This window comes from Fringilla coelebs (genome assembly GCF_963513975.1).
Source record: "Fringilla coelebs genome assembly, chromosome: Z".
Classification (NCBI taxonomy): domain Eukaryota; kingdom Metazoa; phylum Chordata; class Aves; order Passeriformes; family Fringillidae; genus Fringilla; species Fringilla coelebs.
The window spans coordinates 19771433-19785698 of NC_140031.1; the positions used below are offsets into that span (position 1 = coordinate 19771433).

The following is a 14266-nucleotide window of genomic DNA, read 5'->3' on the forward strand; positions in this document are numbered from 1 at the left end:
CACGGGGGGATGAGTATCCTGTTTATTGGCTTGGGACAGGACACTTCTGGTGACAGCGACCACCCAGGTAGAAAAGAGAGCACCACCCAGGTAGAAAAGAGAGCGTGGCACCCTTGCAGTGGAGTTTTATACCAAAGGGGATGGGGGCAGGGACAGGTACCCGTGGGACAGACCACCAGGTGTGTATAACGGGGGGGGGGGGGGGGGGGGGGGAGGGAGAGACCATGTGATGGGGGAGGGGAAAAACCATCCACCTGACCTAACATACTCAGTAAAATTTCCCATCACCCAGTGCAAAACAACAACTGAATAAACTATTTAGTGCAATACAACAGATGGACCCTAGCTTCAGACAATAAAGTGAAGCTGATATAACCTGTGTAACATAGGAAAAGAACACATGGTAGCAGCAATAAACAATGTGGATAGGGCAGAGATGTGGTTGAACTGGCAGAGGGGAATTAAAAAAAAAAAAGAAAAAGTTGTTATACTGTGTTTGTCCTCTTTCTCCCCGTTTTAAATGAGTAGGTCTGGCTGAAAGTTTTCTTCAGTCTCGGGTAATTTAATTTCTCTTTATTTTCTTTTGGTGTAGACAGCCAATTTGTAGTTGAAGATAAACCTCAACTGTTGACATACAGTACCAGAAACTTCTGCTGTTAGCTGTAAAGCAGTAAATAATAACTTTAAAAAACAATCACATTCCATCTATTTTACAGGCAAGGGATCCTTCTCAGTTGTTCAAAATAACTGAAAGTCCTCTGAAAATTTACCTTTTGAAATGCAGGAGCAACCCATTTCTTGTATGGCTTTAAGGATATTTTAATGGGAGGTTTAGTCTGCTCAGTTCTGTTGATCTTAGTCATTTGCAGTCACTTTCTCATGTGTGAAGTTTTGCTTGTGCACTACCAAGTAATGATAGTTTCTCTCTGCAAATGTGATTAAAATCTAAAGTTGTAATAAAAGCTGAAATGATATCACCGTGGGAGATGGATACCTTGGGCTACAGGAGGAATTGCTGCTGCCTGGTGGTTGCAGGAAAGATGTCAGCTTCTCCCCATCACAGCAGGAGTGAATTCCTTCTGGAAAGCTAGTAACAAATACCTGTGCACTGATCCTGTGAAGACTGGTTGTAATCAGTCCTTGTTCTTAGGCACTCAGTGTATTCTCAGGGTTCAGCTCCCTGTAAACTGTTGGCGCATTCTCCTTTCTCAAGCATTTCCCTTTGACATGAACACGAGCCTGTGAAATTTGCCAGCAGAGTGAAGGTTTGTTTATCAAAATTGAAATGTAGATTAGTAGTCTCTCCTAACCTTCTGGTTTCTTGCGTTTGTTATAGATAAATGTAAACTTGAGTGTGATGTTGGCGTACATTTATATTCTATCAAAATCTACCCATAAGCATTTAAGTGTACAATAGGTAGGTGATCTGGACATCATGGTGTGTTATAAGCTCACACTTCTTGCAGCTTTCTTGAGTGTTCGTTATCTTTTTGTTACTCTTGCCTTAATTTTAAATTTATTTCTAGTTTTTATTCAGCATCAGAGTAGTTTTGATGACAGTGATTTCTGTTTTGCTGTAGCAAGCTGCTGTATGAGAGATCCATGCAGTTCCTCCCACCTCAGCTGGGCTATTAAGTCTCTCTGAAGTTTGAGGATTACAATATTCCATGCATTCTAAATTAAAAAAGGTTGATTTGCCCACATTCTACAAAGATTATGATTTCTTCACATTCTTGTTGTAAATTGCTGTCATATGATCTCTGTGTTATATTATTTGAAAAAATGTCATGTGTATAAATAAATCTCCTATCTGCTGGTTTCTCACAGTAAACTCTACTTAGCTCTCCATCAGCTTTGAGGTTTTCAGGCTCACAGTGAGAATTTTGTGCTCTCAGGATATGTGGTAGTGAGAGAGGAGCTGTTATACTTGTAGCATAGAGGAGCATAGTTTCTTTCAAACTGATGACCTCTGAAAACAAAACAACATGGCAAAACTGGAAAACAAAACCAAAACAAAAAGCAAACAACAAACCAACAAAAAGGCTTGATTTGTACACCTGAGAGAGAGTGACCAGCAGCCATGGATTGCTAGCCTTGTGACTTGACAACACTATCAGCATTGACAGTTTTAGTGATTCTTGGCACTGTGTTTAGCCTTTAACAGAAGAGACTTGTCTGCTTCATCTCTGCTTCTGCTTTGTGAGCCATAAGCATCATTTGCCGCAACATCCTAGATCAGAGTTTGAGCATCACTGTGCTAGAGGAAGGTTCTGTTACTGCTGTCTGGAAAGCACCATTCTAAATAAAATTCTTTCTTGTACCAAGATTTTGCTATTTCCCTTTGTCTACAAAGCCTAATGCTACAAACACCTAAAATGAGCTTGACTATATCTGTATAAAATGAGTTGAAGTGCAGACAACTTTCAGGTTTTGCAGAGATGTCATATGAGGCTGTGAGCAGTGCTGATGAGAGTGCCATTTTGTGGTTTGTGTGGTGTTCCTGTGGGGTTGCAAGTTGTTTAACCACAGGGATAACAGTGAGACCTTGAGGGGCCCTTCAGGCCATGATGAACCCATGTTTGTTTGGTGCATGTTTTGTTCCAAACAGTGTGAGCTGCTGCAGTTTGCGTCTGTCATAAACCAGTTCAGATCTGATACAGCTGTTGGGTAGTGGAAGGCATTTTCCTGTGTTACTTGCTGTTTGCACAGCCTTTCCTTCTTTTAAGGAAGAGTAATCTGGATGGATTTATCCACAGTTATCCATGACCCCTGCTTGGGCTGCAGTGATACATGTCTGCTTTTGAGCAGCAGATAGGATCAAAGGTGGCTTCTAGGGTTAGTAGAGGCCTTTGTCTAGCAGACATAATTAGTTGACCAGTTGTCAGACTTGGAGGTTTGGGCTGGAAGACCTACAACATTGGTGCTTTTAAATACAGCTGTTGAGCTCAGTGTTGGGACAAATAAATCTTGTTGTTCAAGTTATGATGGCTGCTTCTGTTGCAGTGTGCATGTTCTTGGAAGTGTGCCAGTGCTAGTGAACCTTAACGTTGTCAGTGTCCGGTGTGTGTGGACTTAATGCTATTCCCACTGTCTTTCTTGCAAAAATACTGAAATGCCAAATCCTGATTATAATCTTTATGAAAGGGAGTTGTGAAATCCAGGCGCTTAGTTGAGATAGATCCTCTGTTAGTGTTTGGGTGCAGGGGTAATGTTAATTTTATTATAGGTAACAGTGATGTCAAAACATAAATTTGTCCATACCCTATGCATTGATCAGAAACAGTAAACATCTTATGTATTGTTCTTAATTTCTTTCCCAACTCCTTAATGTCTTTGTATTGGCATGTTTAAGATATGATAGGTGAATATTTTTCATTTAAAATCAATGTTTTCTCTGTTTTATGAAAAGGTTGTTAAAATTAGCTTCAGGCTAAGATGGCATGCAAAGTTTTGGTTTTGTAATAATTTCAAAGTGCATTGTTGATCTGTTCTTAGAGTGTTCCAATGGTCAGACAGAATTGAATGTAGGATGCTTTACCATTGCAAAGGAAAACCACTTCTAAAAATACTGTTATTGTTAGGGGGAGGCAGGATGAAACAGACGTGTTTACACTTTACACAGTGATTATGTGTTTGCCAAGTAATATAGCAGTCTGAATAAATGTGAGCTGGTAGGCCTGCAAATTATTTTAAGGATTGCTGAAGGCAGAGAGTACAATTCTGATAACCAATGTAAAATTATATTGAGGGGAGTTGCCTGTATAGGTCTTGTATGCTGAATTACCCAGCTCCCAGAACAGAAGAAGCTCTTCTGTTTTTTTCTCAGTAAGTAATTTAATCTGGTGGCCTCTTCTGTGAAAGTAGAACAGCTCTTATGTGTTCCTGACCAGCAGGTAGCATGTATACTTGGGAAAAGAGTTGGTGGATCAATGTTAAGGAGAACATTCATTTCCAAATATAGCTGGTAGTATACTTCCTGATTTTAGGAGAGTGTGGACATAGTGGATGAGGCATGGACAATGTTGTCAAAAGCCACATGACAGAAAGCTTATCAAGAGCACAATTTTTAAGCTTTGGAGTATTACTGTAATCCAGTTCTAATATTTTTTATATTTTCTGTTAAAAATAAACAATACCCGGTGGAGATCTATGGATGTGTTTCAATCAAATCTCTTATTTGCAAGTGTAAACTTAAAGTAATTTCTGTGGGTGTTTTTTTTTTTTTTAATTTTATTTTATTTTTTTTTATTTTTTTAATTTCCTTTTAGCCTCTGGAATTATTGACTGAACATGCGCAGAGACATAGACCACACCACTCCCAGCATTTTACATGGCTACTTCTGATAGTTCTTGATCTGTATGTTTTCAAAATGTTTCTTTGGACTTGGGCGTATTAAGCATGATGCTTTTTAACACTGACATTAGAGGTTAAAGCTCATGAGATGTCATTAATAAGGCTTATTTGGTGCAGTATCTTTGCTGCTTATCCTATGAGGTAGTGAAACTCACTATTTCAAACTTTGGTTCTGGATTGATTAACTAAAAGCCTTCCTGCTGCTGCTTCACGCCACTGGTTTTTTCTACTCCTTAGTATGATATAGTTTGAACTTTCTTTTGTTTTACTTTAAAGTGGTGGGTGTTTTTGTTATGACAGGTATATATCCTTGTGCTGGCAAGTACTGTATTGTAATAGTGTGAATTTTCAATTATCAGGTGGCTTTAAAGTCCCAGAATATTTTTAGTCAACAGAATGCTGTCTAGCAGATTTTGGAAAAAGTTGCTTTGTAAAAATCACAGATTTTTAAATGCTTTCTTCTTGATGGCACTTTGGCATAGTTCCTTTCCAAAGTATGACAGCTGAGAACGCTATTTTATTGGCTATTAAATAACACTGAGGTGTTTTTGAAGTGAGTGTCCAACAGAAGCAAAGTTGTTTTGTAAAAGAGCTTTAGCTTGGACATTGTCTTAGTACTTCAGCTGCTTTTCTAAACATATTTTTGCAGAATGCAAAGCCTCTGTGCATTGGACATGTTAGCTGAGCTTGAGTTACTGATCACAAGCTGGTTTGAGAACAGTAAAATGTTTCAAACTGCCACTGCTAAAGGGAAAGGTGAAATGTGCCTGTTCTCTAAATAGCTTCTGTAGTGAGCACACTTCTCTGCCTGCGACACTTTTGTTGTCTTTAGCTAATAATGAATGAGCTCTCTAACTAAAAAAACTCCATTGTTCTTGGAGTTGTTTGAAATGGATAAATATTTCTAGCAAAGGTTCTGTAACTTTGGATAAAAGAAGTTTTCCCATTGAAGGGAAGTACTTGTTTAGGGTGAGGACTTGCAAGTTTTAGCTGAAGAGACCTTTTTCTGCTCCTTTGGACCTGTCAGTGAAATGTTATTTTCTTCAAGTCCCCACATAAGTAATTCCTTTTGTCTTTTTCTGGAAGCAGGTAGCATCTTGCTTCTTGACATGCTTTAAGTTACTGCCGGTGCACACTTTCTAGAAAAGCAAAGTGCATCAACTTTTTACCTGTTCCATCCTTCCATACTTTAGTAGGAGAATATTAGATGGTTAGGCTAAAAAAAAAATTAAAGCTATCTGTTCAGTACTCTGCAGTGTTGAGGGTCAATGGTGAAGGTGTTGTTTGATTTCTGGTGGGTTAAATTACAGCAGCCTTACCAGTGCTTCTGAGCTGAAATTTCCTGAATTAGTTTTTCTGATATGGTTAAAACTTTTTGAAGGTCATATTTACTAACAACAATTTCTTTCTTTAAAAATGCAAACAGATAAAGAGGAGCAAAACAGAGTTTCATAATTAGGATACATATCCTGGTGCAATAGTTAATACAGAGCTTCTATGTCTTTAGCCTGCAAGAGCAGCAGGTGTTTAATTTGTTTAAACTCCCAGTAAGTTAAGAAGGGTAGGTTAAGTAAGGTGACTGTGTTAGCACTGTCACTGTTTAGACCGGTATCTGTTTCTAAATTTTGGTGCTTGTAAAATGAATTCCTAGTAAAAAGCCCTCAGTGGAGAGGGAGCCATGACCCTGTGTTTACCTCTAAGCAGTGCAGGGATTTAAGGGCAGGCCTGCTCTTAACTCTGACTATTTCTGGAGACCTTCATGTTTCTTTGGAGGGTTTTAACTTTTTTGTATGCTTGAACAATATACTGATGAATTGTAAGTGGTAATATTGTTAGAGTTGCTGATTGGTCTGTTTTATTATTACTTTGGATCAGTTTAACAGAAAAGCTTTCATTGGGCATTTTTCTACTATATTTAATAGGAGTCCAGGTAGTTACAAAAAGTAGGAAGGAGTAGTATCAGGCTCTTTTTGTGTTCAAGTGTTAGATTTTTCCTCAGCTCGTGGATTATAGATGGGGTTTTTTATGTATGCTTCACAGGAAAGTGGAATTAAAATAATTTTGCATGCAGTTTCTTTGGGACCACCAATCCAACTTCCATGTACTGAGAATGAACCAGAAATAAATAGAGCCGGTTAAACTTAAACAAAGGCTTTCTTTTTGAGAGGAGGCACTTAAAGAAACTCTGTGGCTAGTTAAAAACCAAAAGGAAAGACAGAGGAAGGAACTCGTGATGTGAGGGGCACTTCCACTCCCTTTCTCTCAACAAGGGGTGAGTGGGCGCGAGAATACTGCTTGATCCTGGTCATGTTCATCCACTGCCTTTCTTCTCTGTGCACTACACTGACTGCCTCTTCAGCCTTAGTTCCTAACTGCCTGGGAAACATCCCATTGCAAAGTCAATAGTCAGTAGTATGTATATGACTTTCTTCAGGGTAGAGTGCGAGAGTACTGCAGTGATGCTGAGTGCATAACCTGCTCTGAAACATACAGTGTAAACAAATGGAAAAAAGAACAGATTTTCCTTTTTGTTTCCTGTAAAATTCAGAGCTTTTTAAAAATGGTTTGGGATACAGCATTTTGGATTAGACCTATGTATATATTGCTTCCCCCTCTCCCCCCATGTCTAATCTTCATGTGATAATTCTTCCTGCAGTACACTACTTTGTATTTCAAGAATATTAGATCAATTTTTTCATACTGGGGAAGTGTGGGTTTGTATTCTTTCCTTTGTAAGTATTTATTATATAACACCTTACTTGTATCTATCTCAGATTGTATATGGACTTTCCAAATCTAGTGCTGGTGCAGCATATGAAATTCAGTTTCATTGTCCTGTGTCTGTGTCTCTGATTTAATGCTTGAGCTGAAATCAATATCATGCTTATGTAAAATCAAAAAGAAACCCCCTTATTCAGTGATAAAGCATTGAGATCCAAGCCTGGGCCTTCATGTTGGACAGACAGGTGGGTTTAGGTTGAATCTTCAGCATTTGAGATCTTGTGCTGTGCTGACATGGTATATTTGCTGAAGGTAACATCTTGCTTAGGATATACCATGTCTTCTTACAATTCACACAGACCTAGCTCTTTTGCCTTGTGCTTTATTATGCTGATGGAAAAACAGAACCATAATGCAGACTGCTTATGCATCTGGAACAGTGCATATATGTCTCATTCAGTGTTATAAGTCTGACATGCTGTGTATTGGTAACTGCAGCAGTTTACATGTCCAAAATGCTACACAAACGCAGCCGTTCTACTGGATCACTTGGATGACGGTCAGCATTAGCCTCATGTCAGTGGTGGGAGAAGTGAAAGCAAAGAGGATATGTGACTTGTCAGTGAGTCAGCTGATACTAGAACCTGAGTTCATGCCACTAGAGTGCACTACTTCCTTCTCACTTATTGAGAGAATGCTTAAATTTGCTGACAGGTGCTGCAGGCTCCCTGATGGGGGGGGGGTTAGAAAATTGCTGCCAATTTACTGACTAGTTTTGTGTTGGGTTTGATGGGATGTTGGTCTGCTTCTGCAGCTGTCATTTACTAAATAAATAGTTCTCATGCTCTCAAGCTTCTATGAATGTTGTGATGGTATGGCAGAGGGCTTGTAAAGTAACTTCTTACTCCCCTTTTGATTTATTGGAGATGAAAGAGTTATGTATGGAAAAAAGGATTAGTCATATTTGTAATTAAAGCAAATTATTTGAGATGTATAATTTTTCATTAAGAAAACTTCCTTGATAATGAGATATAGTATTTTACATGTATCATTAAGTTCTCTTTTTCCCCTCCCGCACAGGTTTCCACTTGAGTGGCACAGTAACAGAGCCTGCAATGCAATCGGAGCCAGAAACTGTTTGCAATGTAGCTATCAGCTTTGATCGTTGCAAGATTACCTCAGTGACCTGTAGCTGTGGAAACAAGGACATATTTTACTGTGCCCACGTTGTGGCACTCTCTTTATACCGGATCCGCAAGCCAGATCAGGTCAAACTGCATCTTCCCATTTCAGAGACACTCTTTCAAATGAACAGAGACCAACTACAAAAATTTGTGCAGTATTTGATCACAGTACACCACACAGAAGTTTTGCCAACTGCTCAAAAATTAGCAGATGAAATTCTTTCTCAGAATTCAGAAATCAATCAAGTCCATGGTGAGTTTGATACTTGTCCTTCATTTTGTTTCATTTCCTCATAGGTTTTTAGCTTTTTTTTGTACATTTGGGCATGTGACCTGCCTAGTTGTCTTCTGTGCTGAGTTATTCTGGGATTCAGTGGTGCTTACTAAAGAGGATTCTTCTACTGAACCTTGATTTTAAAATATTTAGAAAATTACTCTCTTTGGAATATAGAAAAGAACTCACAAGAAATAAGCTTGATGTTTTCAGCAGTTCAGTTAATAAGTGACCTGCTCTGCTTCATGCTTGTGTTTTCCAACTAGTGAAAACTGAGTAGTGGTGTTCTTTGTATAACCATATTGCTTAAAGGAACTCTTTTTATCAACTTACTAGTGGTGTCTTGTTATTTTGTTCTTTGTACTAGTTTTCTGACACTTTGATTGTGGAATTTTGTTTTAACAACAAAACATAAAAGCAAGTAGATGATACTGTTATTTCATTCATTAAATATAGTTCTGTTGAGCTTTGGGATTTGGTTTATATATGATGTCAGAAGAAACATAAAAACTGCATTTCAGCGCTTTTTTCCTGTTGGTGCTACAGCAGTTACAGCATAGCTAAAGTCTTGATCTTTACTGCTCTCTCTGCTACATGTGATTTTAATGGCTGTTTTTTGCTGTGGACTACTTGTGTTTGTTAGAGGGTGCTGAGTTTGACTTGAGGCATCTGACATGGCTTTTTTGTGGACCCTGCTGAACTGAGAGTGGGTAGTTGTGAGTGTGAGGTGTGACCCAGCTCATTTATTAGAGTCATGTGTTCCTGTAAGGTTACATGATAGAAACATCCTCTCAGGTGGCCAGAGCTGTAAGTATAAGGGCAACTCAGGGGGAAAGAATAAGCTACGTAATATCTAAAAATATCTTTTCTTTTTTTTTTTTTCATTGACAGGAACAGGTCTTGTGTTAAATGTGTGACCATTACTCAAAGAACTTGCAATACAAACAGAACCAAGATGTTTAATATTAAGATAAAGAAAACCTTGTGTATGTTAGCTACAGTGTAGGCAGAAAAAAACCAGTCTTTTTAATAACAGGATTTGTTGACAGCCTAAACTTTTTCCTTGTGCTTCTGTGACCCTAACCAGTGCAGACAGGTGATGCTGCGAGAAAGTGAATTTCTGGAGTAGTGGTCTTTTTTGGCCCTGGAGGCTATGGAAATGTGGCCAGAGGCAAGGCAGTTGCTGTAGTTGTTGAATGTAATGGTGACAGTGGAAAGGAAGTGGAACTAAAAGAGAGGCAGGACATTAAGCAGTAGAGGAACGTGCTTGGATGTTGTAAGCTGAAAGCATGTATCATATGAGAGATGTTAACAACCTAAGCATTAGTGAGCTAATGAGTAAGGAAGAATAAGGGTGAGGCAGGGGTGGGACACAAAGGACAAGAAAAGGGGAAGGCAGGGGTGGGACGCAAAGGACAGGTGTTATAAATGTCTGTATTAGCTATACTATGGCTAACGTTAGAGAAATGACAAACTGTTACAGACTTGATAAATGTGAAGTCTGTAAATTAGACTAATCATAGGCATGTTAGTCTTTGTCAGCTATTTACTGTCAAAATATCTCATTGCTCATTATTATATTAAGTAGTTTTGGAGAAAGATTTGAGATTTGTATCATTGAAAATAGCAAGAAGTTTTTTTTATTTCCTATTCTAAGTCGATGATCAGTTATGACATTTCACAAAGAATTTGAGTAGGTTAGTTTAAAATTATCCAAAAACCTGAACTGTTTCTTCCATTTGTTGCTGTCTTCCTAGTAAGTGAGATTGCAGCATGTCTTTATTGACTGTTTTCTACAAAAATGGCAAAAGCCTAAGTAAAACATCCAAGAAGCATAAGAAAATGAACTACTATTACCAAAGGAGACTGGGTTATAAAAGACTTTATATAGTTCCCTGCTTTTCCTCTCAGACATACATGAAACCATGGTCTGAATTATTTTGTGTTCACAATACTGAAAATTTACATAGTTCTTATAAGGAAAAAGTAAGTTATTCTGTAGAGAAGTGTTCTTTTGGGATTCATACCATAATTCTGTTCTTTTGATCTTGAATCAAATTCCTTAGATTGAAAATAATACAGCTGACAAAAAAACTCAATGAAAAATAACCAATAAAAGTTTCTCATTCTAATATCATAGGTGATGAATGCAAGATCACCATTAACTACTCGTATCTCCTGTGCTGCAGGTGTTGAGTTTGTAGCACAAAACTGTCTTGAAGCCCTGTCTTGCTTAGAATAATCTGACCTTACTGAACTGGTGTTTGAAGATAAGTTATATTAAATTCTACTCAAAGGCATAGATAAGTGAGAAGAAAAACTTGGAAAAACTTGTTTATTGAAAGTAGAGGAGACTTGGCACAGAAAAACCTGAAACAGCTTAGATTAAGACAAATTCTGAGTCGGGAGTTGGATGGGGAAATTCTTTTCAGTGTTGCCTAGAGGTAGTTAAATTTCAGTGTTCTATATAAGATTTCCCTTCTTTTATTTTTTTTACCTCTGTGGTCACTGTATTAGAACTAATTTTCATATATATTTTCAATGATATGCAAAAAAAAATCAACTCTTAAAAAGAATTTTTTGTATGTTTGAATGGTGTGGGACTTGGAAGAGCTCTCACCACAGTTGTCTTGTCTTCCTTATGAGCTGACTCATGAGAGAGATGATTAGATGAAACACCAGTTCTCTCATTTAAACAAGAAGCTAATTGGATAATGTTTCACCGGCTCAAACCTGTGTTATGCAGCATTCAATGACTGTCTTTGGCCACCTTTCAGGAGGTTACTGGGAGAATTAGTGAAATGACTTATATTGACACAGGTTTACAATAACCAATCCCTTTAAATTTCTTGGTGGACACAAGTGATGCAATGTCCTTTCTTGCTTAATGACTAAGCCTCACTGCAGGGAGAAAAAAGAGGAAGAAGAATATGTTTGCTATCGCTAACCTCTTCAGGAGAGACAAGTGATTTAGTGGGAATATTTTTCTGTATTTGCCATGCTGTTTTCACTTGGTGGTGATTGCAAGAGTGCTCTGCATATTTTTAGTGCACAAAAGCACCTCTTAATTTTGAAAAGATACTGTATTCTGAGTTTTTCATGTGACACTGTTACAGCTGTTCATGTTCCTGATGATCTCAACTGGAGTTTTGTGGTGTGTAATCCATACTGAAGACAACTGCATGTATTAATACTGATACCCTCCCTGGAGTTTGTACTACAGAACTGCTGGCTTCACACTGGATTTTTGTTTGGGCATGCACTCACAGGAAGCTGGATATAGCTTTGGGTCTTGCTTAGCTGAGGCTTTTTTCATCCCTTTTAATTTTTGTACAATTGTAGGACAGAATGTGTAGTCTAGAAAGAGAGCAGTCAGGATGACAACAGATTGTCACCTGGATTTGTCATCTTAGATCTGCCTTTTCATAGGTATGAAACTCTCACTTCAGTAAATTGCTTGAAAGGCCAAACTGTGATCATGGGAATTTGAGTAGAAGTAGCAAAGGACCTGTGGGATGGGCAGAGGGAGAGAGGGAAGGTCTGTTTTTATATTTGTCATGTGTTAACATTGGGTTTTTTGTGCATAGTGAAAAAGGCTCTGCTGGTTTTGGTATAAGGACAGCCTGGCAAACCTTAAGCTTTACCTTTTAAGCTGTATTCTTTCTTTTCCTGAGTGTTTACTGCTGCTGTTGCAATATCTGCTCTTGGAGGAACGATGTGGCTTTCTCTAGACTTTCTGCCATACTCTGATTCTCCAACTCACAGTTAAAATCACTTGCCAGTACAGACCCACATACAGGTGAACTCAAATTTAAGGGTCTGGGAGGAAGCAGCTGAAGTATATTCATCTTCTGAGAAGGACAGGCACCTTGTTTCTCTCCTTTTTTCTGCATTTGTCCAGGCAAGTGTGGGTACATCCTAGGCAAATGTTGATTTGTAATGTGTATTAGCTGTGCTGGGGGAGGCATTCAAGAAAAAAACATCTACCAAAAAAAAAGCTTTCAAAGAAAATTTCAGAATATATAATATTGTTCCTATAACTATTAAGTTCAAAGAGGCAATCTGGAGGTACAGGTTAATATGTGTTTAGATATACTTATTGTATTTAACCAGAATTATGGGGGTTTTAATAGAATATTGTGGGTTGGGGTAGGGCTGAATAAAATGTATTGCTGATCTACTAGTAAAAAGAATGTGTAATGTTAAAGAAAATAAATTATTTTTAAAGTTATGGAATCGCTCACATGGCCCTGCCTAAAGTGCAAAATTGATTGAGAGTCTAGTTGCGAAGAAGAGTGCAGGAAATGGCAGGTGAATTTCCTTTCAAGAAGAATGAAAGTGAAGTGCTTAGTATGAGAATTGTTTGGTGAGCCAGATCTGAGGAGGAAGTAAGAGTAGCCAAAACTAGAGAAATTTAAAGAACCTAACTAAACGTAAATAAATAGTAGAATATAAAAATAAAAAGAATAGACTGGTCGCTGCAAAGTGACCAGTGATTATGAAAAATAATTTATGAAAGTAATATTTTTAGGAAAAGTTTTTTCAGATACACTTAGCATAAATATAAAACTTGTTGCATAGAAAATAGTGAGATTTTGCTAAAAGACATGGAAGATAAATAATTAAAATAAAGTATGCTTATCTATACTGATAAAGTTCTTCTATCTGCCATGCACAAATAAGTTTTGAAGGATACAGCTATACGATGTGGATTTTTGTGAGATGTGGATTTTAGCAGGAGAGGTTAGATATTGTTAGTAGATAATACAGCATGTTTGGCTGTATGTACAGAGAGAATGCAGAATTTTTTGAAGTTAAAAAACTCGTTGGGATTTAATTAACTTTCTTCAGCAACTTAGCATAGTCTCCATGTTTTGTGTTGTTATCACTGACAGCTTCATAGCATTTGCTGTTTTCCCTTTGGTGCTGTGGGCTGCTGAACAGGTGTTAAATAATTCACCCAAAAGTGTTGAAGTTACGTGACTTATGTCTAAGCTTGGAATCATTTGGGGAATCAAAGGCATACTAATATTTTTGAATCATTATTTTAATGATCGTTGGTTTTTATGTAATTATTGCTTAGAATAATGTGAGTATACTGTGTTTTTAAAATCAATCACTTTTCTGTTGTGAATCAGCATCTAGCAGCATTGGTTTCTAGCTGGGTTTCTTTCATTCTGTCTTCACATAATACTCATTAAGTCATGCTTTTTATTTGTAATAATTTTTCTATATCTTCTCCTTAATGCTGCCATGGGATGACTTTTAATAAAATGTAACTGATTTACACTTCATTTGTATACTTAAATCAATGACATTTTTATTAGAAAGTTCAAGAAAATATCTGTGTGGATGGCTACAAGTGAATAATTTGGCATGGTTTTATTTGAAGTCAACTCTTGTGGTACTTCAGAAATAAGGATCAGGGAAGCAATTTGCCTTGTTTTATCCAAATCTCCCTGTTGATCTGCCCTGAGTAGCTGGCAACATAAGAACTCCTTAGTCTGTTTTTAGTCATTGCTCCCTACTTGCTTCTATTTTGTGAGGTTAAGTTCTCTGTGTACAGCATCAGTTCTTAAACATGGTTGCTCATTTTGAAAGCAGTTGCTTTTAAATGGTGTGTAAATGAACAAAGTGTTTATTTTTCAAATGCTTCTGCTTCTTAGAACTTGGGAGTTGGTTATATTTAACATGCTATGACCCTAAATGTAAGAGGCTGCTGCCCTGTTTTCA

General features: G+C 37.6%; 1 protein-coding gene across 2 annotated transcripts in view; it reads left to right on the top strand.

The window, feature by feature from the left end:
* ZSWIM6 (zinc finger SWIM-type containing 6) overlaps positions 1-14266 on the top strand; it is a gene marked incomplete at its 5' end in the record, with an annotated part of 105460 nt that overhangs the window by 51557 nt on the left and 39637 nt on the right. For both annotated transcript variants that reach the window (XM_084224911.1, XM_084224910.1), the window contains one exon: positions 8156-8512. In XM_084224911.1, coding sequence (XP_084081037.1) covers positions 8156-8512 — 357 coding nt within the window. The remainder of the gene's footprint in view (positions 1-8155; positions 8513-14266) is intronic.